At 35.5% G+C, this 27,729-nt stretch overlaps 1 protein-coding gene and 1 non-coding gene across 2 annotated transcripts in view; one reads left to right on the forward strand and one right to left on the reverse strand.

Annotated features, from left to right (window-relative positions):
- Positions 1-25,528, forward strand: part of TRUB1 (TruB pseudouridine synthase family member 1) — a 37,492-nt gene extending 11,964 nt beyond the window's left edge. Inside the window, exons 3-8 of the mRNA XM_050804265.1 lie at positions 871-926; positions 9,824-9,905; positions 20,335-20,407; positions 22,118-22,257; positions 24,288-24,344; positions 25,076-25,528. Of these exons, the coding sequence (XP_050660222.1) occupies positions 871-926; positions 9,824-9,905; positions 20,335-20,407; positions 22,118-22,257; positions 24,288-24,344; positions 25,076-25,335 (668 nt within the window). The 3' untranslated portion in view covers positions 25,336-25,528. The remainder of the gene's footprint in view (positions 1-870; positions 927-9,823; positions 9,906-20,334; positions 20,408-22,117; positions 22,258-24,287; positions 24,345-25,075) is intronic.
- On the reverse strand, positions 19,425-19,532 carry LOC126963460 (U6 spliceosomal RNA). The gene has a single exon (XR_007729095.1). It is a non-coding gene; the product is annotated as a U6 spliceosomal RNA (small nuclear RNA).
- Positions 25,529-27,729: the final 2,201 nt, after the last annotated feature.

Raw genomic sequence — 27,729 nt, forward strand, 5'->3', positions numbered from 1 at the left:
AAAGGAGAGCATTTCGAGTAGAATCTGATACATGGTAAACTCACTGAATGATATTTGCCGTAAATATTGAAGATATTTTTTCCAGTTTGCCAATCAGTACTCCTTGTTTGCTTTTATAATTCTGAATTGTGGTGGTTGTGTTGTGTTCTTATGCTACAGTTGTATCTGTTGATGACAAATATTTCAATTCTTACAAAATTGTGGCTTCTTACAAAAAGAGAAGTGACTAAATCCTCTCACCCTCACCGAGTGAAATGTGTTGTCGTATGAATAATGTTTGAAATTTAAGAGAAAGGTAGGCCATTGTTGTGCTTTATATTTGGTCTCTGTTAAAATACATTCTTCAGCCTTCATTTTACCTTGTATTCTTCTTTGTGTTACACTGAGTTGTTATGTTTCTCTTTCCTTGATTGTATATACTGTTGGGTGCTAATCATCTTTAAATGGTTCATTAGCTATGATAATGGCTTTTGCTTTGTTTAATAATGAATTCTGTCAAAAGACTTTATCATACCCACTTGAACATGGTTAATTATGCCATGTGTTTTTTACTGGTGCCCATATAAAATTCCAGTGTGTCCTTTGAGATTGTTCCAAGGCTTCATTATCTAATGGGCTGGGTTGAGGTTTCTACTGAGTTTAATGCTTTGAGAATGGGGAGAAAGGTCTTCTCATCCCTTCTTTAGAGTTTCTTATTTGCATGACAAGTTCAACTGTTTGGAGTAATAGGAGCCCTGAAATTTTGCTAAATATATGCTCTTTCCCACTTCACATTACCTAAGCCGGGAAATTATGACCAAAATATATAGCTATTTTAAAAACCTAGTTTTCAGAACAGAGTGTCATAATATTTCTTTCTTTGATTTGTAGTTGTTGGAATTGGAAGTGGAACAAAAATGTTGACCAGTATGTTGTCAGGGTCCAAGGTAAGAATACTGAAATAGTTCTGTTTTTCTTTAATGTTCTTAATGACTTACATGTATTGGATTTTTATCAAATAGAAAAACTGAGTAAACTGCATGAATGGGTATCATTCCTGAGTATTATGTCTACAAACATATCTGAGATTGAAAATATCGAGACTGAAAATTGGAAATTCTTTTTTTTTTTTTTTTTTTTTTGAGAGATTGTAAAATATCGAGACTGTTCAAAATTGGAAATTCTTAATTGAGAAACCAATTATCCGACTTAAAGATTAAGGCTTGAATGCGAAAATTGGAAATTCTTAATTGAAAACCAATTAGACTTAAAGAAACAATGCTACAGTGCTCATCATTTAATAAAATTATATTTGGGGCCGGGCGCGGTGGCTCAAGCCTGTAATCCCAGCACTTTGGGAGGCCGAGACGGGCGGATCACGAGGTCAGGAGATCGAGACCATCCTGGCTAACATGGTGAAACCCCGTCTCTACTAAAAAAAATACAAAAAACTAGCCGGGCAAGGTGGCGTGCACCTGTAGTCCCAGCTACTCGGGAGGCTGAGGCAGGAGAATGGCGTCAACCCAGGAGGCGGAGCTTGCAGTGAGCTGAGATCCGGCCACTGCACTCCAGCCTGGGCCACAGAGCGAGACTCCGTCTCAAAAAAAAAAAAAAAAAAAAAAAAAAGAAATTATATTTGGACTTATAAAATATCATATTTCTTAGATGATTGGGACTTAGAGATCATAAATGCTAGTGGCAGACTTTTTTAAACCTTAGAATTTTTATAGAAACAATACCATTTTGTAAAACTGCGCCCTTTTAGCAAAAATATGCTTTGTTCATTGGTTATAAAATGTTTATTAAAGAAAAGAGTAGGGCCTCTTTAAGATGATAAAGTATGTTCATTTATGAGAGTAACCTTGAATAGATCCAAAAGCACTTTTCTAGGCACTTGATAGAAGAGAGAAGGGGTTATTTGGAGGCAGGAGTGGCTGGAAAGCTGTGAACTGCTGGTAGAAGGGGTCTCTTCCAGCTGTCAAAGAGATAATGTCTGTATCCATATGAGTAATTAGGTGCTGGTTATAAGTGCTGGGACTAAGGGCCAATGAAAATGCATGTGCAAGGAAGATTAGTATGCCAAGAGGTAGCAAAAAATTTCATTATGTTCCTGGAATAAACTTTGTTTTAAAATTCTTGCTCTAAATGTAATATAAATTATTGATAAAATGACTTTTGTTTCTTTAAAAGAATCTGTAGTCAAAGACTATTTAAAACAATTTTCAGTTCATTGCAGACTGATTGATGACTTTTGTAAAATATAATTAAAATATTATGGCAATGTAAAATTGCTAAATAAGTTTCTACGCAATCTCATTTTCTGAACTTATTATAGATACTGGCCTGTGGAAAACACTTGACATAGTAGTGGTTTAAGTATTAAAATAAAAGCCCTGGCCGAGCGTGGTGTCTCATGCCTGTAATCCTAACACTTTGAAAGGCCAAGGTGGCAGATCACTTGAGGTCAGGAGTTTGAGAGCAGCCTGGCCAACATGGTGAAACCCATCTCTACTAAAAATACCAAAAAAATTATCCAGGTGTGGTGCTGCACACCTTTAATACCAGCTACTTGGTAGGCTGAGGCAGGAGAATCACTTGAACCCAGGAGGCGGAGGTTGCAGTGAGCCAAGATCATGCCACTGCACGCCAGCGTGGGTGACAGAGTGAGACGACTCCATCTCAATAAATAATAAGTAAGCTAGGTAGGTAGGTAGATAGATAGGTACATAGATACATAGATTGATTGATAGATTTTAAAAAGCCCTGGAGAACATACTGCATGTGATATCTCATTTTGGTTATCAACTGGCATAAAAATCTGTGTGCCATTCAATTGGAAGGAATCTTAGTACCTCTGATAAATGAAGTGTGGCTTGCTTTGTAATCTTCAAAATATTGGTGTTGAAAAATTAGAGTGTAAACATTGCGTTAGAATGAAGGCGTTTGACAGTTTCTCAGTAAATATGTATATTGTGCTTAAATACTGACACACAGAGTTTAGAATCTGTTTCTGATACTGGTTTTTGCCAGTTGTTTAATATTTGTTTCTGTACTCCCAAAGATGAACAATGTTTACTTTAATATGGGATTATGGATGATTTTTTTTCCCACATTATTTGGCATTTTCTAAAATCTATACAATAAACAAGGCACTTTTATGTTAATAATAAAAATGTTATGTTTACATTAAGAAATTTGTTTGGGTTTTTTTTCCCAAGGTAAAATATATTGTGTTCATTGAGATATTCATTGTTCACCCCTCCTTCCCCAAACTACAAACACAGGCACACTATATATTATTGAAAGATTTTACTTGTAAATTTCAGGCATATTTTCAGAAATATTATGACTGAAAATGTAAATACATCACTGACTCAGGTATAAATTTTATAACAGCCAATTTGCTGTTCAGCTACAAAACCTGAATGTCATACAGTGAAATCACTGATCCTCAGATGACTGTAACATAAATAGAATACCACAGGTGCATCTTGTTACAGAAACCTAGTTCTTAGGTATTTTGTATTTCAAAAATAGGCATCATTGTCTTGTTAGCTATTTATATTTCTTATCCTTTTAGTTTTATGTACATGTTAAAAGAACTAAATCATTAAGAGTTTAGTGATGATGAAGACTATTTTTTAATAAAAAGTAGTTAAAAACTGTTAATAAATTTTTTTTCTTTTTTTAAAAGCACTGGACGGAATCTTAGAGATCATCTTACCTAGTGACTTTCAAAATTTTTTTGACTAAGACCCATAGTAAGAGACATATTTTATGTAATGACCCTATAGATACATACATTTATGAAAAGGAAAAATTTTATCAAACAACTTTGTGTTAGTCTGTTTGTGTTGCTGTAAAGGAATAGTCGAGGCTGGGTAATTTATAAAGAAGAGAGGTTTATTTGGCTCATGGTTCTGAAGTCTGCACAAGAAACGTGGTGCTGGTATCTGCTTCTGGCGAGGGCCTCAGGAAGCTTATACTTGTGGCCATGTCACATGGTGAGAGAGGGAGTGAGAGAGAGAGGCAGAGGTGCTAGGCTCTTTTAAACAGCCAGATCGTGCATTAACTCATTGCTGCAGGGAGGGCACCAAGACATTCGTGCAGGATCCGGTATCATCACCCAGACAGTTCCCACCATGCCCCCACCTCCAACACTGGGGATTACATTTCAACATGAGATTTGGAGGGGACAGACATCCAAACTTTATCCAACCCTAACCCTATGTATGATGTATTCTTGATACTTTTCCTTCTATTTCATTAAAAAAAAAAAAAGGTGGCTGCAGCCCCTAACTTGGCCCAGATCTAATGTCTACTTTTTCTTCACTTCCTGTTTTGACAGATGAATTTTTATTTGCATCACAGTGCAACTAGTAAAATTAGACTTCTGGTATGTGTAGGATGGAGTTACATCAAGAGTAGAAATACTTAGTTCTAGGATGGCAAATATTCAGTGTTCTTGTTATGGCCGTATTTACAGTACAGCCTTCTCTCCCTAGCCAGTCCTAATTGGAGATACGCTAATTGAACATGGCCTAACATTTCTTCTTGCTGAATCAAGAAACATCCTTAGAATCTTCTTCAACATAGTGCCACTTCATACAACTACTGTCACTTATTAGGTGAAATTCTGGCCTTTTAAATAAAATCTTTAGGCCATCATATTATTTTGCTTCCATCTATGAAGACCAGATACTCATCAGACCACCCAAATCATTTCTTGCATTTCTTCCCATTCAGATCAGGGTAAGAGTTAAGAAAAGAGCCACTGCCCTGTGTTCCTCATTGTCTTCCTCTCCTGCCTTGGAGTGAGCTTTGTTCTGCCAGTGATCATATTTCTCAAGTCTTTTTTTTCCTCTGTCTGATCATTTAGTATTATGTGTATAATGTGTAAGAAAAGCATGTAAGCTTTTGTACAGTGTCTTGTATACAGAAATTGCTCATTAAATACTGTTATTACTATTCTAAGTATTTTACCTATCCCCCAATCTCTCTCTTGAGGTCCAGGCCTGTTGGAGCTCTCTCGCTACATGTTCTGTGGACTCCTGAAATTAATTTTACTCAGGCGAGTTCTGTTGGAACTCTTGAATACAGTTAACTTCATTTTTTTTCCATTGCTTTTTGTGATTACTGGTGACGTAGGAAAAATAGTACACTCATCAGAAAGAGAAAGCATGCCAGTTCTTTAAGGGAGAGACAGAGTTTCCTTGGACATTAAACTCAGAAAGAAGTTTTTGACAATAAGGGATATTAAATGACGGCGATTTTCAAAAATAGTTTTACAACAGATGTAGACATGGAGCTATGTAAAATACAGTTTAGGTAAAATTATTCTGAGAGGTTAGTCTGATGTGTTCCTTTGGCCTAAGTTGATCTAAGTATAAAATGTAGCTTACCTAGAGGAGGGCAGTAGTCCCTCTCCTATCTTCCCTAAATTACACTTTCTTTGAGCCAGTCATTTAGCAAAAGCTGGATACCAGATGTTGTACTTTGAAGGAACAGACTTTGATGAGGTTTTGGAGTGCTGTCTTTATTAGTTTTCTATATTGTTGATCAAAGTTGGTTACTTTATAAATGCTTTAGAAACCAGATGGAAAGGTTATGAAAACCCAAAGAATCTAACTAGTATGTCCAGATATAAAGGTACCTCCATATCTCTGTGCAGGTAAACCATAGTGGCACCTGCAGGCAAAGCCAGCATTTCCTCAGAAGGCAACTTTGTATCCGCCCCCAGTAATTAAACAAGTGTTATCATTGGAGTGAATGAAGTTTCCCCTTTTTGGTGTGGTCAAAGGATAGTAACTTTCCCCAAGAACACAGTAACATTTTTAGCCAGTTATGAGAACTCTATAGTGTGACTTGAATAATGCTCCTATGAAACTTAGCCAACCCTTGAAGATTTCAGAATTTCTAATCAGTCTTCTCCAGAGGCTAGTCCAGTTTGTACGTTTTCTATATATTCTATTAATATTCATATATTTCAGAAATACTGTATTGAAATTTTTAAAGGGCTTATACTTATGAACTATAAAAAAGAACTGTTCCTTCTTATTGAAGACATTCAAAGCCACATGTTTTTGGTTTGACAGGTTTTTAAAAAAGTGTTCTTTCTCATCCTCAGTAATATCCCTATTTTGTTGGTGAAGTTTTAAATCACAAGCTTTCAAAATCACACCTCAGTTGAGATCCAAGGAAATGATTGTGTATACTTTCTGTAATAGAAACATTTTTCTTTCTCCTAAACAGTACAGAAGCTGATTTGCTGCTAGAGATGTCTAGCTCATATCTGCTGTGGGGTTCAGGGAGCTTGAAGATGAGTAGAGAGTAGAATAATACCAGTGAGAAACTATGAGTCCCAGAGAGTACACAGGTCAATGGAATGTTCTTCAGGACCTCTCTTTGGTGCAGTGGAATTACATTGTAATGAATACAGTAGTAGAACTCACAATTCCCAGATACACGTCTTGGAGAATTAACAGCTCTAAAGCACAGACTCTATGTAGAATTTAAGCCAGTGAAAAGAAATATTTTAGACTCCATAAGATAAAATGTTAGGGTTGAATGTATACATCTCCATGCCTTTTTTCTTCTATCTCAATATCTTTTTGGTCGTGAGACTTTGTTTCAGCTGGAGGCTTAACTGTGTGGGTGAATTTTTCTAAGTGGTTTGTGGATAATTGAATAAAATTGAAGGATAATTATTACTAGATGCCAGGACAAGGGAAAGCTAGGAAACAGCTATGATTTCAATCATCGGTTCACAGGGTGTGGTCTAAGGACTCCTGAGGTTCTTTCAGGGTGCCTGTTGAAATTGAAAGTATTTTCATAGTTTTGCCTTTTTAACTTGCAATCCCACAAATACATGACAGAGTTTTTCAGAGGTTACTAGATGTGCCATGGTATCATTGCTGTGATGGCTAATGGAAGTTTTAAACATTTTCAGCTTTAATTTCTAACACAATAAATCTAGGCAGATACATTTTAAAAAAAAATGTGTGACAGGGTTTCTCAATAAGTTTTAAGTGTGTATAGGGGCGCTGAAACCAAAATGTTTGAGAACATTTTGATTTGATTTAAGAATGTTGATTTAGATATTGTCTCCCCTAAAAAGAATCCAACACGTAGCTACATACACTATAATTGCAGACCCTGGAATGGGTTGAGACTTAGCAGATAAAATCTAGATATTCAAAACTATGGTGAAATGTGAAGAATTGCACACATAGGCACTTCTCTAGCATGTGTATCATTCTGTCAGCAACTTTTTATTAAGCTGCTACTGTGTTTCTATCTAGTAAAGAACACAATAGAACAGCAGTGGGAAACTCTAGCTAAGAGTTCATACTTCAAGAAAGTAAGGATCAATAAAATATACTTGGAAAACAGTGAATATCTCTATAGGTCGTCATGTGCTAAGCCATGTGATATGAGAGCTCAGTGAGATAAACCAGAAATGTCTGTTGTTGCCATTATATCCAGTCCCCTCTGCAGTAGTTGTCTTTATTGAAGTCTTCCTGTTACACCGTAACCTCTTAGAGGGAGAGGACTCTGTCTTATGTATCTGTGTGTCCTTCCCTAGCACTTAGGAGAATACTTTGGACATTCATAGTCCTTAAGAAACATGATTGAATTTGTGGATTTGATATGGGCCTTCCTTCTTTCTATGTACAGAATTTGTATCGAGCACCTACTCTTAGTCATGCTGTGGAGGTGGGTAATTGGAAGTTGGGATGGATTAAGGGGTGGCTCTGAAAGCTGAATAAGGTTTGATCCTTGGAGAAGAAAGGGAGTTTAAGGCCAGGGAAGTGGCATATGTGCCCCAGGTGCACAAAACACTAAGAGTCCAGAGACTAGAATGGGCATTGCATACTTGGGAAACATGTTAAGTTTCCTAGTTCAATCTTGTTACAGAGCGGGATAGTGCAGATACTTTCAAGGCTCAGTCTGCAAGATTGCACTGTGGTTTTCTTTTGCAACTAAACAGACTCTAAAGGCAAAAAAATCATGAAACATTTTGATGCTTTGCTTTCCTTATGGGAGCTCACTGTAACCAGATGAGTCAACTCTAGCTAGTGTTACTGTGAATCATTCAATATTTTCTTTCTTAGAAAATAAAAATGGTGATGGTATTATTATCTGTTATTTACCAGGGTTAGATATTGTTGCTCTAAACTCTTTGCTTCTTCTCATGAGGCATTATTATTTTCCACATTTTAAGATAAGGAAATTAAGCTCCAGCAGGAAAGACTAACTTGACCTACAAATTGTGGTAGAGTCAGAATTCAAACCCAGCCAGTTGACCCTGGGCCTGTGCTTTTACCATTGTTGTACTTCTCTCGTACTTCTCCCTGTGGTATGCTTAATCAAGGTTGATTGTCCCAAAATACAGAAGCAGGAATGGGTGTCTCAGGTGATGAGACTGTGTTTAGTTACAAAAAAACTAATTTTTGTCAATACCTATGAAACTTTAAAAAAATTAATTCAAATGTGTTGAAATATTCCCTTCTGTATTACATTTATGTTTTTAAAAATCTGAGCTATATAATATTAAGGTGATTTCATCAAAGACCCTTAAGCTGTTATAAAATGTCTGCATATTTATGAGGTCTTGAAATTTTAATATTTTTCTCATTTTTGTGTTGGGTCCCTTCACTAGCCTAATAAATTTGTCATTAATAAGCTTGTATGTCTGCAAAGTACTTTGAACTTTCTTTTATAAAATTGCTCACATAAATACAGATTATTTTCAGTGGGAAATAGATTCTTGCACTTTTTTCACTGCTTCATGTGATGCCCCAGATAAAATTTGCATTTGACCAAAAGAGAGTAGTGAAAAGAATGTGTACTACAAGTGTGTCCTAAGATGAGAAATAAGACAGTCCTCACATAACCAAGAATGATCTAATTCTTCACTTGTGAATAAAGATCGGTTCTTAGAAATGATTCTTGTTCCTGAGATCTTAAGTAGTAATTTATCTTTATTAAGAAAACACATAGCAGGGCGTAGTGGCTCACGCCTGTAATCCTAGCACTTTGGCTTTGGGAGGCCGAGACGGGCAGATCACCTGAGGTCAGAAGTTCAAGACCAGCCTGACCAACATGGTGAAACCCCATCTCTACTAAAAATACGAAAAATTAGCCAGGTGTGGTGGTGGGTGCCTGTGATCCCAGCTACTCCACAGGGTGAGGCTGGAGAATCGCTTGAACCCAGGGGCCACTGCACTCCAGCCTGGGCAACAAGCAAAAACTCCATCGTAAAAAAACAAAAACAAAACAAAACAAAAAACCCACATGTAATAGTGAAGTCACTAACTCTGTGTTTTCTACAGATCTAACTTTTATTTAAATGCATGACCTAGTTACTAAGAATTGTCTTAGTATTTCATGTAAGAAGTACTAAGTTGGTTTATTTAAAGTTAATTTTAATTATATGTGTGGGAAGATTCTTGAAACTTAACATGGCCATGGGGTCAGGGCTATCGTACCATTCTCTCTACTCATGGATAGACTTGAAAATTTTCCTTAAACAAACTTCTCAGTATAAAGGTGGTTTGAGAAATTTGTTTACAATAGTGACGGTCATAATTATTAAGCCATAATTATCAATAAAATCAGGTTTTTCTTTCTCATATTGGCTAGTGTGCAACGTTTGTGAATGCTCTTCAGTTTACACAATTGCTTTCCACATATTAAAAACAAAACCATTGCAGTCTGTTATTTTAGCCTTTATTTGGTATCAGGTTGGTAGTATTAGTAAAATTCTGTATAAACTTCAAGACATGCATAACAGTATTTCTTTGCTTATGGCCCATTTTCTCTCTTGTTTCCCTTCCTCTAGAGATATATTGCCATTGGAGAACTGGGGAAAGCTACTGATACACTAGATTCTACGGGGAAGGTAACAGAAGAAAAGCCTTACGGTATGAAGCTCATCTCATGTAGGCCTGTTTTCTAACATTTAGGGAAAGTTTCTGTGAAGGTAGAATTTTAAAACAAATCTAAGTGTTCAGAATTACTCTTCCAAATAACCTCCTTGCTTGCAAAAGCACTTACGGCTAGGATTTACGTTGTTTTCCCTAGTAAATGAGCAACAAAGCGGAGATACTCTGTTAGATTTTATCTGTCTTGCCATTAAAAAAAAAAATTACCTGTCAGCTGTTGAAATAAATGTACCGGGCTTAGTACTTTAAAACTCATCATGTTTTTGTGCTTTTGTACTATGTAAAAAGAGGACAGAGGGCGAGCTATTTCTCTGGAAGTAAAGCAGAGCTCACTGGGGCCCACCTTAAGTTTCCTATTATCCCTTCTTTCACTACCCTAAGGAAGGATCGATAAATGAAATGGTCTCCTAGCAGCTCTCACAGTGCTTATGCTGTTTATAATGCAGCAATTGCAGTTTTCTAAGTCAGTTCACCTGCATGATTATGTCACCAATTTGTGGACTTTGTGCTTTTTAGTTTGTTTGTTTGTTTACTGTTATCTCTTAGTCGTAGGCAAGCCAGCATTTGGCCCCCTTATAGTTTTGTGTTGATTATCCTTATTACATATTGCGTATTGCCGCAGTAGTGAGGACAACCTTTTTTGTTGTTCATAATAGCTTCATTTATTCTGTTAACATTTATATGTAGCTTAGTATCTTGCTCAATTAGGCAACATAATGAAAAGAAAAATTGCTGATTTATTTCAAGACTTTTCAAAAACAGATGTTGAAATATTCTTGGAATTATTATTATTAGCATATAATAGCAGACCCTCACTTAATTGAAAACCAGCTTTAACCTTCAACCAGAAGACTTGTAAGATTAAGGAGGCATAGGGCAATAAGAGGACATCAGAGATTTCCGGAGTATACTAAAGGATTCATGAGGACTTATGTAATTAAGTTTCCTGTTTCTCTGACTCTATTTACCAAACCATAATAAGGAGGATGATTATTATTCAGAATAGTAGTCCTGGGGTAATATAATTAAGGCGGGGGGGGTACCACGTGGTGAAAAATATAAGGCGCACTAGAGTAAACAAATCTGGGTTTAATTTCTAGCTCTGCCCTTATCTAGCTGCGTAAATTTGAAATTTTCTTAGTCTCTTTATGTTGCAGTTTTTTCATCTCCAAAATGACAATAATGATAGCAACCTCATAGTGTGATTATGAGGATTGATTGGAGGAGAATGAATTTGGAGGTCTCATAGACAAGTCATGAGGCTCTTATAGTAGTACAAGCAAAGATGATGGTAGGTTGGACCAGGGTGCCAGTGGTAGAGACAGAATTTTCCTATTAGAAAAATTTCCCATGATTAGGAAGTAAAACTGGCAAGACTTGCTTTTTAGTTGATTGGATGGGATAGTGAGGAAGTTGTCAACCATGATCTAGGTTTTGGGGTTTTAAAATTGGTTACGTGATGTTGTAATTCACTGAGGATGCTGGAAGGGGACCAGGGTGACAAAAATACTTAAACATATCCCTTCTTCCTATTCTTAAGCATTTTAGAATTTTAAAAAGCTCTATGCTGTGTTAGGTAATTTGTCACCTTATTTACTTACCTTAAAGAAAGCTCAGTTTGTTAGATCATCTCATTGTAGTGATGCAGTAAATCATAGCGAAACTAACAACGTTTTTCGACTGTGAAGGGAAGAGCTTCCTACAGTTTATTGAATAGTATTTGTAGTCCCGGAAAATGAGAGCTCAGAGAATTTTGCTGATTGGTGTGATTTTTCTGTGTGCTTACAGTAAATCAACAAATACTTTTTTATTTGTTGAAGCTGCTATAGCAGGTACCAAGGGAAAGATAGATAAATGTAAGACCTAGCCTGTGTCCTTAAGGAACTTACTGTCTAATGGAGAACTCTGACCAATATTCTCAACCTTCTGAGACCTAATACAGAGACCTGTGACCAATATCTTACAATGCCTTCTTTACTATCCTGAAATAAAATTCAGAGATACTTGAATTTACTTATACATTTAGAAAAATCAATATGATATTGTAAATGGAATATAAGTAAGAAATAAAAGTAATTTATAATAAAGTAGGTGCATTCATATATAAACACACAGATACTAGCACACTAAAAGTCTTTTGGCTGGAGTGCAGTGGCGTGATCTTGGCTCACTGTAACCTCTGCTTCCCGGGTTCAAGTAATTCTTCTGCCTCAGCCTCCTGAGTAGCTGGGACTACAGGCATGTGTCACCATGCCTGCCTATTTTTCATATTTTTAGTAGAAGGGGGTTTCACTTTGTTGGCCACGCTGGTCTTGAACTCCTGATCAACACTCAAACATACAGCATAATTGTAAATAGTGAAAAGTGCTATTTAGGAATAATAGAGTGTTATGATAGAGAACAAAGGGAAAGGCCCTGTTACATGCTTTGATATTTGAGTCTAAGCCAGAGACTCATTTTCTTATTCCTCTGAGATAGCCTTCAGCTATCTGACATAACAGTTAAAAATAGTATTTGTCTAGATAGGACAAAATGACTTAAGAACATTAACTTGCCATTGACTGCGTACTGAGTTACTTTATCCAACATCAGTTGTTCTTGACAGGTCAATTAAAAACTGTGTTTCTAGTTGTTACAATGACTGGGTGGGGTGGTGACACCAGCTGCCTTCAATGGGTGGAGACCAGGGATGCCAGATGTCCTGTAACACAGAGGATCGTAGAACACAGTGAAGAATTGTCCAGTGTACTGCCAGACTTCAGGATGTCTGCCAGATAGTCATGCAGGTGTATTTCAGCCATGGGGCTGAAACCATGTCTCTTTTGGTCCTCAGTGTATTTTTGGTGTAGTATATAGCATACAGAATGACATATATGACATATAGAGTTTGAATAAAAAAAGATAGGCAGCAGAGGCATTCTCAGAAAAGATGATTGCAGTTAAGCCGGGAAAGGCACAACATCTTCCTGCCTTTTGCTGCTGTCTTCTCATCCACGTCTAGGTATTAAGTGTCTGCTACTATTGCTGGTGTCTCTGAGGACACGCAGCTTCAGTGTGCTCATCTGTTCTCCACTGAGCTCAGGACACTAGGACCATAGCTTCTCAGGCTAGATGTGGACCAAGCGTCTGGGAAGGCCTAACTGTCCCTGTGATGGGAGTAGTTTTTTCTGTCCCTCCCATGAGGCAAGAAAGATAGAAAAAAAAAGTGGAATCTCATGCTAATCTTTTATTCTAAACACCACCACCCCTTAGTCCTGAGATCAGATGTTACCAAGGTCTTCTCAAATGGATATAGCTAATGTTGTATCTAACAGTACTGGCTCCTTTTGGACTGTATATGGTTTGGCTGCTGAGACTTATCCTGGAGTAAGCTCAAGAGTTGAATTTAGTTTCAAATTGTGATGTAAACTAATAGGGTATATGCTATAATTGGTCTAGTGTGTAGCTAGGTATAAAAATTCTTACAGAGCTGTTTGTATTTAAACTTTTCATTATAAAATGTTGTACAAGTAAAGAAAATGAAACAAAAAATAAAGGTACAGCTCTGTCAATTTTCACAAAACAAATATCTGTGTAGCTAGCTATCACCCTTAGTCAAGAAATAGAAGATTTCTAGAAACCACACTTGTGCCCTATCTGTCATTACCCTGTCCTCCTTTTGCAAAGATAACTACTATTCTAGCGTCCAACACTATGGAGATGGTTTTAAAACTAAGGCATAGTTTTGCCTGTTTTTGAATTTAGTATAAATAGAATTAAACACTATGTGTCCTTTTGTGTCTAAATTCTTCCACTTAGTATATTTTTGAGATCCATGTTGGTACATGTATGAGTATTTTGGACTTTTTTATTGCTATGTAATATGCCACTGTGTGAATATACTACACACATACTGTCCCAGTTTGGGCTTTGTGAATAAAGTGCTGTGTGTATTTTATAACTGCCTTTTGGTAGACATATTTCTACCGTCATTTCCCTTGGGTATATACCCAAATGGAATATAGGTCATATATTTGTGTGTGTGTGTTTGTGTGTGTGCGTGCGCATGTGTTCCTGGGTTACAGAATGGGTGTATATTTAACTGTACTGGAAATTGTCAAACAGTTGTCCAAAGTGATTGTACTTGGAACACTTTGCATTTCCACTAGCAGTGCATAAGCATTCCACTTGCTCCACATCCTTAGCTATTAATAGTGTTTTTAATTTTGGCTTTTCTGATGAGTGTGTAGTTGTATTCCATTGTGGTTTTGATTATTGATGAGATTCAGCACCTTATCAAGTGGTTTTGGCTTACTAACCATTTTCTTTTGTGTATTATCTGTCTGTTCGGGTCTCTTACCCATTTTTTATTTGTTCTTTCCCTTTTGAATTGCCTTTTTCTTATACATTTGTATGAGTTTTTGTTTTTTATTAAGCACCTTCCATTCGAGGATGTGTAGGTTCTTTATATACTCTGGATATGTTCTCTTCTTTTGGTTATGTGTGTTGCAGATATTTTCTCCTAATTTGTGGCTTGCCTTTTTCCTCTCTTATCTTTTGAAAAACACAAGTTCTTAGTTTTAATTTAGTCCAGCTTATCAGGCCTTCTCCTTTATGGTTGGTCCTTTTGGTGTCCTGTTTAAGAAAACTTTTCTGACTCTTAAAGCATGAAGATATTTTCCTATGTTCTAGAAGCTGTTACTGCTTTGCCTTTCATGTTCCCTCTGCAGTCCACCTTTTCTTCCTGCATGGATGTCCAGTTGCTTCAGCACTTTCCCAGTACTCTTGTGTTCTCTCCTTCATTACACTCAAGTACCCACTTAGGCTATTGTTTAAAAAAAAAAATCTATTTTTTTTTACATCGATCAGTTCGTTTATACTTATATGTACACCAGACTATATTAATTGCTGTAGTTTTAGACTATCTTGCTATCTGGAAGAACAAGTTCTTCCTACCTTATTTCTTACATATTTTTTTCTGTAGGTTTTTTTTTTTTTTTTTTATTTTTTGAGGCGGAGTCTTGCTCTGTTGCCCAGGCTAGAGTGCAGTGGCACAATCTCAGCTCATTGCAAGCTCCGCCTCCCGGGTTCACGCCATTCTCCTGCCTCAGCCTCCTGAGTAGCTGGGACTACAGGTGCCAGCCACCATGCCTGGCTAATTTTTTGTAATTTTAGTAGAGATGGGGTTTCACCATGTTAGCCAGGATGGTCTCATCTCCTGACCTCGTGATCCGCCCACCTTGGCCTCCCAAAGTGCTGGGATCACAGACTTGAGCCACCGCACCCGGCCCTATAGGTTTTTTTTTTAATAGCTTTCTTATCAAAGTAAAGAAGTTGCCTTTTATTCCTAATTTGCTGAGTTCTAGTTTTTTAAAATTATTAGCAGACATTAAATTTTATCAAATATTTTTTCCTGTATCTCTTGATTTTTCTCCTTATTCACATATTAAACTAACTTTACATTTCTGGAATGAACCCAACTTAGTTGTAATGTGTTATCCTTTATATAAATCGTTGCATTTGTTTTGCTAATATTTAGTTTGGGATTTTTGCATCTGTGTTTGAGATTACCATGTATTTTTCTTTTTATGTCCTGGACTGGTTTTGATATCAAAGTTATGACGACCTCATACAAGAGTTTGGGTGGTGTTCTCATTTTTTCTATTCTCAGGGCGAATTTCTGCTGTTTTTTTCTAATGTTTGGTAGAATTTACAGGGTGACATCTGTTCTTTAGTTTTCTTTGTTAGGAAGGTTTTAAACTATGGGTTGGATTTTTTTTCTACCAGCTATTGGTTATACTATTTTTTATTGCTTATATCAATATAGATAATTTTTTCTCCTAGGAATTTGTCATTTCATCTAAAATTTCAAAAATATTGGTATAAAGTTGTTTATAATAGTCCCTTATGACCTTTCTTTTATTTTGAATATCAAACTTAGAGCGAATAACTTTTCCTAAATTACCCAAGAGCAAGCTCAGCCATGATGTCCCACCACCCCAAATACATTACTGCAATTCAGTTTGAAGACCCTATTTATTTTTTAAAAACAGCTTTCTAGAAGTATAATTGGCATACAGAAATACTGTATTTAAAAATATATAATTTTAAAAATTAATATATGTTCACCTTTAAAATCATAGCTATAATGAAAATAGTGAACATATTTATCATCATAAAAGTGTTATGCCCCTCTCTCCATTGTGATTTAATTTTTGAATATGATTTCAGATATGGATTCAAGGTCATTTTTTGCATATGTACATCGTTTTGTAACCATTTTTTAAAAGACTATCCTTTCTGTGGTTGCCTTTGGACCTGTGTCAAAAAACGGTTGTCCATATCTGCATACTTTTATTTCGAGACTTTTAATTCTATTCCATTGATGTATTTATTTTTCAAACCACTACCACACTGTCTTGATTATTGTAGCTTTGTAAGTCTTTAAATTAAGGAGTGTTAGCCCTCCAACTTGTTCTTTTTCAAAGTTGCTTTCTTGGTCCTTTGCATTACCATATGGATTTTTGAATCAGCTTGTCAATTTTTATACACACACACTCAAAGCCTGCTGGCAGTTTGAGATTGTTTTGAAGCTATAGATCAATTTCAGAAGAATTGACATCTAAACAATATTGAGTCTTCTGACCCATGAAATAAGATACCTGTCTTCATTTATTTAGGTCTTTTATAGCCATAGTTTTGTAGTTTTCAGTATCAGATCTTTACATCCTTTGTTTATGAAATCTCTGAGTACCTCAAATTCTGAAGTTTCAGTTTCTAGTAGTTCATTGGTAGTATATAGAAATGGAATTGATTTTTGTAGATTGATCTTGTGTTTTTCAACCTTGCTAAACTCACTTATTTGTTCTAGTTGTTTTTTGTATAGATTTTATATTAGAATGGCTCTAAAGTAGACTTTTTTCCCAGTCTAGATTAGCTCTGCTCCTAAAGCATGACTTTTCTGGGATGTCTGTCAAATGACCTGTGCATTCAGCAAAGTTTCTTCATTCTGGATGGTTAAAATTAAAACATCCCCCAGCCTTGTAAGAACTTTGGTAGTACTTCTTTAGTTAATTTTGTAGAGACTCTGTATATATGTATGTACAGCTTAGAATTTAGTCAGAGTATCAAGGGGGCCTTCATAGACATTTCTTTCTCTGTGTATTTTCCTCAAATTCCAGCTGCCATTACTTCCTCAGATTCTGATCTCTGTTCAGTGAGATCACTGTGCTTTGACTATCCCCCTGTCTGTCCCACAGTTAAGAAAGCACCTCCAGACAAAAGCAAGTGATCATGGGACTTGCTTTGTTTCTCTTTCCTCAGGGATTACGGTCCTTGCTGCCTGTTGTCTGTCTAGAAATTGTTGCTTAATATATTTTGTCCTGTTTAACAGCTGTTTATGGTGGCAAGATTTATCCAGTCACAGTTACTCTATCATAGTCAAATACGGTTTTTAACTCAATCATATTGGTTTTAGCTCTATAGTCCAGTTAAGTCTCAACTATCATGTTGTGAGTTCACTGGAAGAGTAAAATTTTAAGGAAATAATGATGTATAACATGATCTTGTATATATTCATTTTATGAAAATGATTTTTAAAAGTTAATTTCAAATGAATGCTGTCACTTTGATGGCTTATTAATTTACTAAACAAAAAATAACTACCTACAACACTTGTACCTCTTTTACCAAATATATTTATTCTGCCTAGTTATTGGATATATTTACTGTGGACATTTTATTCTGTTTCTTTTTAAATACTTTGGAAGTAGAGTCTTTGTACTTATGTCATAAGAACAATTATTATTATTTCGATTGGACTTATATCATGTTTTAGATATAGCCAGTTTGTACTACATACTCATGTACCACAAGCTTAGATTTTATTATAAGATAACTTGCTGTGTAGGCTGCCTAGTAATTCAAACATCAGATGGATGATTGGCCTAGGTGACTTTTAAATGCCCTTCAGCCTTGAGATTCTATTATTCTTCAGCAAATTAAATTCAGCAGATGTCCTGAGTGCCATTTTAATAGTGTATGCTATATAAGAAAAATTATCTTTGTCTTTGAGAAGCTTAGAATTTCATTGGTGAGATAATACCTACGTGTGTGTATGTGTGTGTGTGTAGAAATAGAGTATGTAGAAAGAAGAGAGAATAAATGTAGAAAGAGAGAATAGTTAAAAATTATGTATGATTAATTATAGAGTGAACAGCACAAACCACAGATGCTTGACATGTTCAGTCAGAGAAAGAGACAATGTGGCAGAAGTAGAATGAGAAAGAACACATCTTGTCATCATGTGCGTGGTGACATCAGCAAAAGAGGGCCACCAAAGCAGCACAAAGGAGTACACAGTTGCAGGAGTGTCAGTAAAGAGACCAGCTTAGCAGAAGTAGAAAGTTGTTTGGCCTTGTTTTAAAAAATATGTGGCCAAGTTGTGAACTATTGCAATTTTGTCAGCAGTGGCATTTCCTTCAGCAAGTGCCAGCTCGGTGACAGCATTGGCTGTCTAGATCTGGAAATCTTACATTTGTATAACTAAGGTTCCACTAGTAATAATGTCTTAATGTTGCCATAGACCAAAATTTTTTCATAGAAAAATCCTCATCTGTATCATGAGATATATCTGAGAAACAGTATGAACAGATCAGCTATCTGAGGTCTGCCTTTTTGGAGCTGCTAGGTGCTAGAGAAATTCTTTTGAGTTTTATAGCTCTTCTGTCTGTTTGAGTCTAGTAGATTCTAGTCTTTTGTTTGTGTTTAGCTTTTAAGGGTCAAGGTCATACTGAGGTTAAAACTGTCTTGCTGGGTTGATATTAAAATCTGGACATAGTATTCCATGCTGACTTTTAATTCTGGTATTGGAAGAGTAATTCAAAGCATACTCGTTTTTATTTAATATTGTTCAAATAAAATCAAATTTAATACACGTATACCAGAATAAAAAATTTAGATAAATTTTCTACAAAATGGTAAAAGCACTGAAATTTCTTACCACTGGGTGTGAACTAAACAGATAATAGAATACTTCTGTGATTTAGTTTATTACTAAATACGAAATATGTATGAAGACATCTTTGAGTATGAAAATTCTGAATTTCAATGTATCATAGGTTTTAGTTTTTAAAATTATAGAACTGTACTTTTTGTCTTTTTTTTTTTTTCTTTTTTTAAGTATGGAACACGGTCAGGTACAGTGGCTCATGCCTGTAATCCCAGAACTTTGGGAGGCTGAGGCAGGAGGACCACCTGACACCTGAGGTCAGGAGTTTGAGACTAGCCTGGCCAACATGGTGAAAACCAGCCTCTACTAAAAAATACAAAAAGTAGTAATGTGTGGTGGCACACGCCTGTAATCCCAGCTACCTGGGAGGCTGAGGCATGAGAATCGCTTGAACCCAGGAGGCAGAGGTTGCAGTGAGCCAAGGTCACACCACTGCACTCCAGCCTGGGCAACAGATTAAGACCTGTCTCAAAAAAAACAAAAAAAAAGATAAATAAAGATAAAATATGTAAAATATGGAACACTTCACTAATTTGCATGTCACCCTTGCTCAGGGGCCATGCTAGAACTCTGCTTTAATATTGCATCATTTTGTTTGAAGCAATACCAAACAAAAGCTGAAAACATGACTAAGTAAAAGATATTAAAAGCTTTATGTGTATGTCTTCATTCACATTTTCTAAAATCATTGTTTAAAAAATGCTTGTTTAGTAAGCATGCTAAAATCCTTGCTTATGTGTGTTCTTTTTTTGCACTGGCTTATTTTTGAGGCTGGCTGTGAGTGTTCATGTAAAACGAGAGAAATTCCAACAATAGAGAAGGGGGAGGTTGGGGGGGACAGATAAATGCAATTTTACTTGACAACAGAGTTGAATGTGAGTGTGTAAAATTTCTGCCATAACATAAAACAGATTTGAAATCTTACCAGGTAAAACTTAAAATGTGGATAATGCCTGTTAATGTTAAGTACCACATTAAGTTATTTACAATATTTGATCCCTAGAGAAACTTAGAAAAGAACTTACAGGGATTATTTTGCTGCTTGTATTCTGATCACTTCATTATTAATTACTGCAGGATCATTTCTATAGCTAATGTGGGATTTTCCTCAGATCTTCTTAAGGCCATAGTCAGAACCAACTGAGTATATATATAAGATGATTGCATTATTTTTATTGGAGAAAAATTGAAACAAATGAAATTGTTTTAATAGAGAATATAAGACTTTCTCCCTCTTTTATCTCATTAATGTATATTTTATTCTTCTTAACAAGGTAGAATTTTGGCTATAAAACATACACCGTAATACATGCTTTTTTGGAAAAAATTGTAAATGAAATTTCAGGGCTGTTGGTGCTATGAATGTAGTACATGTACTTCTGTGGTTGTTTTAGTGTCTTTTTTGTTGATTTTTGGCAGATAAAATAACACAAGAAGATATTGAAGGCATTCTACAGAAATTTACTGGGAATATAATGCAAGTTCCCCCCCTGTAAGTTCAATTAGTAAATTTGGAAAAATGTTTTCTTTTCCAATGGGTAACATGACTCTAGTTAAAATACACGAGTTTCCTCTTAGCATATGGCAAGGCAGGTTTTAAATCTGATGTGCCAAATGTTCAAGTAAAGGTGAGACAGGATGTGGAGCTTTTAACACTCTCTAAGAGGGAGTGGAATGTGGTCTCCTTTGTTTCTGAGTGTGGCCACAACCTGGCATCTGTCCTATTACAGTATTTATTGGCTTTTCTGATTCTATCAACAGACATCAGGGCAGTTCTAGAGCCCAGAGATGTCTCTTTTCCTAGAACTGTTGTGGAGGGACCAGTCCAGTCTGGAAGGGAAGTCAGAGCTGTGAGTCGGAGTCCTAATGTGCACTGCATGTCAGGTGCTGAGACCATTCCTATTGGGCACAATCTTTTGCTTCACTGTTCTCTGCAACCAGCGAAACCGATGAGAGTTACAACTTACTAAAAATATAAGTAGATTGCTTTACTGCTTGTCTTAGTTTGTTTGGGCTGCAGTAACAAAAATAACATAAACTGGGTAGCTTATAAACAACAGAAATTTATTTCTCACTGTTCTGGAGGGTGGGAAGTCCAAGATTACAGTGCAGTAGGCTCAGTTTCTGGTGAAGGCCTGAGATGCCTTCACAGATGGCACCTTCTTACCGTATCCTCCCATGGTAGAAGGGGCAAGGCAGCTCTCTGGAGCCTCCTTTATAAGCATACTAATTTCTTTCATGAGGGCTGCACCCTGTGACCTAGTTACCTCCCAGAAGCCTCCACCTCCTAATATTATCACCTTGGGGGTTAGGATTTCAGCATATAAATTTGGAGGTTTGGCATTCAGATCATAATACCATGTAGCCATATTTTCATGCACATTACCATTTCAAGCAAATTGCCTTTTTTAAAAAAATGGCTGAATTGGTTAAAGGATATGTCAGGATAAGTTTCTGACTTTTTTTTAGATTTTAGTATTTATTTTGTATTTAAAAGCTTGGGTTTTTTTAAGGAACATTGAAATATCTCTGAGGAGATGCTTTTTCATGATTTTTGCCTCAAATATAAAAATTTAAAAATTTTGGCAAGATCTGCATAAACATAATTTTGGATCATTGTTAAAATAAATTAAACTTATTTATATTTATGTGTAAGATTGTTTTAGTATTTTCTATGATTATTGCAAGGATTTTGTTTTCTAGTAAAATTTCATCATGAAAAGCTAAGGTACGCTAAGTAGATTATTTGCTTATTACCTTCTTAGAAATGTTTTGGTAACTTATATAAAAATGAATATTATAGTACAGATTGTTTCAAGGAAATATAGCTGGAGAGTATTATGACCAGAGTCTACTAAATTCCTTGTGCCTTTAACACAGAATGAGGACTTGTAAGGACAAGACATGAATAGATCATCTCCAGAAAAATGATTAAAGAATAAAATTGGTAACACTGCTTATTGTGTGCCAGAATGAGGTTATATCAGCCTTAGAAATATTTAGAAACTCTATCCATGACAGCATTATGGAGTAGGTTAGAATTAAAAATTCATTCATTTTTCAGAAGGATTTTCATTGTCAAGCACTGCCAGTCATCCTTCCTTTCCATGCCAAATCTGGAATTATAATCTCTCAATCTTTCCAAATCCCTCTCAATTCTTGCTCTCCTTTCGTTTCCTTTCTCCTTCTCTCATCTCACAAGCTATTCTGCATTAAAGAAAGATGGACAGAGACTTTCGACTTTGATGAAGAGAGGTGAAGTTGTAGAAGCAAAACCTGCCAGGCCAGTGACTGTGTACAGTATCTCCCTTCAAAAATTCCAGCCACCATTTTTCACATTAGGTAAGATGGAGAAATTAGAAATCATTTGTATTTACATGTACTTTTGATTTGTATTTGGCTACTTTTGTGTCATTTTAATAGATCTGTAGGATGTTGGAGATTTTTTAAAATTTGAATTTAAGGAAAGTTAGGATTTCTTCATACTTTTTTGGTAACACATTTAATGAGACACCTGTAGCTATATGGAGGTTGAGAAATGCCTTTCTAACTAGGCTGACTGTTTCATGTATTGTACTATGTTATCTTACTAGAAAGTTGAAAGTAACATACTTTAGATCTCTATAGAGAAGAGTAGGTAAGGAGTATATACTTTTTAAATTTTAGTTTTTATTATCTTTTGGATGCTTTTCCTTGGCTAGTACCCCATACATTCAGTTTTAGAATTGACATTAGTTTTCCATTGAAAACAAAGCATTTTTAGTTTTTGGACAAGAAACCCCTCACCCCCTTCTTCACCACCTATAACTTATTAAAGATCCTGCAAATATGGAAAAAACGGGTAAGTCAGAAATGTATTCTTGAATACATAGTCACATTTTAAATTCAAGTTATGAATTTTAATTTCTAATACATATTTGAAATAAATGTAAACACTAAAAAGTTCATTTCTGTTGTTTGGAAATTTTATGATCTGGCTGCAGAAAGTTGTTAACATGTAAGATCTGTGAAGAATCCAAAGCTGTAGTTCTTAATCCTCAGACTCCTTTAAATTGGGCCTACCCTTAATTTCACAGTGGATTGAATAGGATTCCTTTTAAAAATAATGTCCCCAAATCTTTTAATCTAAACTGTATTGCTTTTTTTGATGGGCACTATTGTTTTATCTGTGTTATGTTTCTGCAGGATATGGTTTTGTATCATTAGAAAAAAAAGTCACTTTGTCTCTTCAAGTTCCTGCTTCTAAAATATTTGACAGATAATGAAAAAAACACGCTTAAAAAGGTTGTGCTCCATTCCATGAAAATGAAGCAGCTGGTTTGGCAGAGTAGATATTCTCTATGAAAGCAAGAAAAACTCAGGTTTTTCAGATTGCATTTAAGTCAGAAATACTTTATTGACTAGGGAGAGCGTAACAGGCCAAAAGAGCTATCTTTTCACTCAAGCCAAATATCATGCAAGAATGCTAGCACACCTGCATTTCATCCCAGTGCCCACTTTTAATCTCAGCAGTGGCCCCCAACCATGAGCTGACTGAAGAAAGCGGGGGGGTGATTAAAATCCCCAGGTGGTGAGTTTTGATTAATTCTCCCAAATGACTTTATTTGTACCAGTAAGACTTGAAGCAGCTAGAATGTAGTCATTTTGTGTGGAAATGTGGTAGCTCTTTTCAGGAAGTCTTGCTGATGAATAAAAATAACGGAGAGCCCTGTTCTTAACCAATAAACTTGTGTTAAGAAGATATTTAGATTTACATTCAGTTCTGGGACATTGTATAATTTTAAGTTGTTTTATGATTTCTTCAGGAGTATTTCCAAGAGAACATTTAAGTAAACTGAGTTCTTCATGTGTAGTGCAGTACCCCAAACATAATTCTTGTCACTGTGAAAAGGGGTTTTTGGTTGGTTGGTTGGTTGTATTTTTTTTGAATGTACAAATCAGAAAATATTTTAAAAATCTACAGCTCATGATGGCAAAGCTACCATTTCTAACCGTTTACAACCTATTAAATGAACAAGGCATACAAATCTGAAAATATTTTTAAAAATCTACAGCTCATGATAGCAAAGCTGAGATTTCTAACTATTTAAAACCTATTAAATGAACAAGGCTGAAGTATTAAAGTGGTATGACTTGCCAGTTAATTTAAAATGTGTTCATGAGTTTCTGCTGTTTGCTTTCTCCACACTCTGACTTTTCAATCTCACAAACACATATGCTACTGGATGAATAATTTATGTTTTAGTGCATAAATATTTTATCACTCAATTGTTTGCATAGTGCATTTTTACATTTGTTTAGGGGCATCATTTCTATGTAAAGTGGATTTCATAGGAGGTTAGCAATTTACTATGTCACTGTTAACATTCCAGATGTTGAATGTGGAGGAGGTTTTTATATCAGAAGCTTGGTCAGTGACATTGGAAAAGGTAAGCATAAAAATAAATTATGAATTATCATTTAGAGAGCAATACTCCTTTTCAATGGGAAGAGGGAATTTTCCGTTTTTCTTATTTCTGAATACTGGCCTTAGGAACTGAACTCTTGCTGCCTTCAGCTTTAAAAGCATTGTAGGTTTCTGGCTTGCAATTATCAGCCTCAGCAGCTGCAGTGAAATGCTTGTAATGGGAAAGAAGAGAAACAGAGAACAGAAAATGAAGACAGGAATAATGAACTTAGGGCCAACATCTTTTGAAGTACAAAAGATTTTAACTCAAACTAGGGATAGGGAAAAAAAAAGATTTAACCTTCTAAAAGTTATTTTCAAATTGTTTTGAACTGGAAGCCGCAGTCTTTATAAATAGCCAGAAGGTTTCGGTTCTGGCTGTGCCATTTACTGGCAGCTGTTGCACTGGACAGGTCATACGATCTCATCTGTGAAGTGAGGGTAATCTTCATGGGGCTGCTGCATGAATTAAATAACAGAAACATGTGCAAGTTCTTTGTTGATTTTAAAGCAGCTTATAAGGTGGATTATTAAGTATTATTTTGCTACTTAATCATTTCTTTATCTCAGGGTCTTGGTTCTTAGATTATTATACTCGTGCTTTTAGGTGATTTTGAGAGATTTGAATTGAGTACGGTCATTTGAACAATTATAGACTATGAAATACTGAATCAATTATCTTCTGGATTTTTTCTCCACCTTTTGTTGCCATAGAACTGTCTTCCTGTGCCAATGTGCTAGAGCTGACCCGAACCAAACAGGGACCATTTACGCTAGAAGAACATGCCCTTCCTGAAGACAAATGGACAATTGATGACATTGCACAGTCTCTTGAGCATTGCTCATCTCTTTTCCCAGCAGAGCTGGCACTTAAAAAATCAAAACCTGAGAAGTCTAATGAACAGGTTTTGAGCTGTGAATATATAACTCTAAATGAGCCAAAGGGAGAAGATGATGTAATTAAGACGTGTTGAGATTGACCTGGGAATATCATCATTTTCTAGTTGACATTTGAATCCTGTGTGCAGTTGCAGAATGACAAGCTACATTCAAAAGACAAACAATATTTCTAACTTTTCTTTTTTTGCATGAAGAAAAACGTCCATCATTTACAGTTTCAATAGCATATAATTTATTTGCTATGCATTATAAATGGCCTTGCAGTTGCTCAGTTGTTTGCTGTGTTGTGGAATGTGCTTTTTTTTTTTTTTTTTTTTTTTTTTTTTTTTGAGACAGAGTCTCGCTTAGTCGCCCAGGCTGGAGTGCAATGGCTTGATCTCGGCTCACTGCAAGCTCCGCCTCCCGGGTTCACGCCATTCTCCTGCCTCAGCCTCCCGAGTAGCTGGGACTACAGGCGCCGCCGCCTCGCCCGGCTAATTTTTTGCATTTTTAGTAGAGACGGGGTTTCACCGTGTTAGCCAGGATGGTCTCGATCTCCTGACCTCGTGATCCGCCCGCCTCGGCCTCCCAAAGTGCAGGGATTACAGGCTTGAGCCACTGCGCCCGGCTGTGGAATATTCTTTTAGGATTTTTTGTATTGTGAAAATATGAATATGATTAGATTCAGAAAAATTAACTTTCTGAATTTGATCTGTCTTGTGTCTTGTGAAAAAGTTGAACAAGTTTCTAATCAAAGAAAAAAATGTGTGAGCTCCATGTTTCTTTAGTTTCACAAAAATGAACATAATTTAGTGTTATTTTTACTTTATTTAGGCTTCCTGGTGGCTTCATTTTAATGAAATTCTTTAAGTTGTTTAAAGTGGCCATTATTGATCTCTTTCTTGTGTTTTGGAGAGTTTATTATTAAAAACATTTCTTTGATAAAATGGCCATCATCTAGTAATACCTGTGTTAGTTTAGATCTTGGAAATGAATAAACTTTGATAATATTTGTAAATGAACCAAATTATTACTGCTACTACTAACAGGATATAAGTAGAAGACTAATAATTGAAGTCACCTTCCTACCGTTAGAGCAGAAGACAGCTCCTATAGTTTTGTATTTTGGCAGCTATGAGATATGTTCATGGTAATTTCAACGTGGTTAAGCACTTTGTACCAAGTTATTAAGTAACATCATTTTTAAAATGTAAAGAATGTGTCTTCAACTAAAAACTTTATTCTTTAGTATTTATTTAAATCTCTCTATAGGGCGTTATCCCGATGACGTTGTTTCTTTTGTTTGCTCTTTCCAGAGATATAAATAGATGCTGAGATGGCTGCCCTGCATTTCCAGCTAATCTCTTCTGCTCTAAATATTTAAAAACAGTTCTTCTCAAACATTTTCATTCAGATAGCTTTCTGAAAGTTCCCTATCCCTCTTTACCATAATTTTTTAAATGCAGCCATATTATAATAGTAAACTTCATATATAATGAGTGCTTCATATTTTTGTTGTGGGAAAGCAATATATTATGCAGCCAGTCTGTGGAAACATTAAATCCCTCTTCCTTTACTCAAATACGGTTTCAAAAGGAAGACTCATGAGAAATTTCATAAAATACAAGTTTTTAGATGTTTATGCTTTGTCTTTCTTTTTAAAGGTGTTTTTCTACTTTGTCATCTCTAACTCTGAAATTTAAAATATGTAAACTAAAGTAGTTTTATTTGTGCTTAACCCAATTTAAACTCAATGTAAAATATTATATATGCATCAGTACAGCATTTTCAGCATATTGGCAACATATTTTAAATGAAAACATTAAAACAATTCTTAGTATAAGACAAAATTGTAAGGAAAAAGAATGTTAATACCATGATGCATTAACATGACATACCAAACACACAATGTCATAAAATGAAAATGTGCAGTTTTAAAACTGTTCATATCCGGTGCCCCACAGTGTGTGTCAACCAAAGGTGGCAGTGGCTGCGCCTGCCTGTTGGAATGGTACAGGTTACAGTATGTCCTCTTCCATTGCAAGTTAAAGTCCAAATAGAAAAATACTTAGGTTTTAGAACACATCGGAGGTATTTCTGCTGTATTTTTCAACTTAAAAATTGACACATAGAGTTTACTAATAGAGGGAGTAGAGATTGTTGACAATTTTTTAAAAAATGATAGTCACCCTTTTTCTTTTATATTTAAAACTGAAGGAAATTTTGCCAAATGGGAAAATTACTGTTATCTCTACCATCTTAATGTAGTAACTTTAGAATTTAAATTTTTATATTACTGTTTTCTTTTTGTTGTTCACATAGTCTTAAGGCACCTACACTTTTAAATTGACTTTTTCATTTGGTATTATCTATATGTATTTAGTTGTGATAATGATTATTTTAATTATATTACTTCATACTCTTAATTTATTTATCTATTGCTGAATACTTAAGTAGTTTTAAATTTGATTATGATAAATTCCTGGGAG

Source organism: Macaca thibetana, chromosome 9 (assembly GCF_024542745.1).
Source record: "Macaca thibetana thibetana isolate TM-01 chromosome 9, ASM2454274v1, whole genome shotgun sequence".
Lineage (NCBI taxonomy): Eukaryota > Metazoa > Chordata > Mammalia > Primates > Cercopithecidae > Macaca > Macaca thibetana.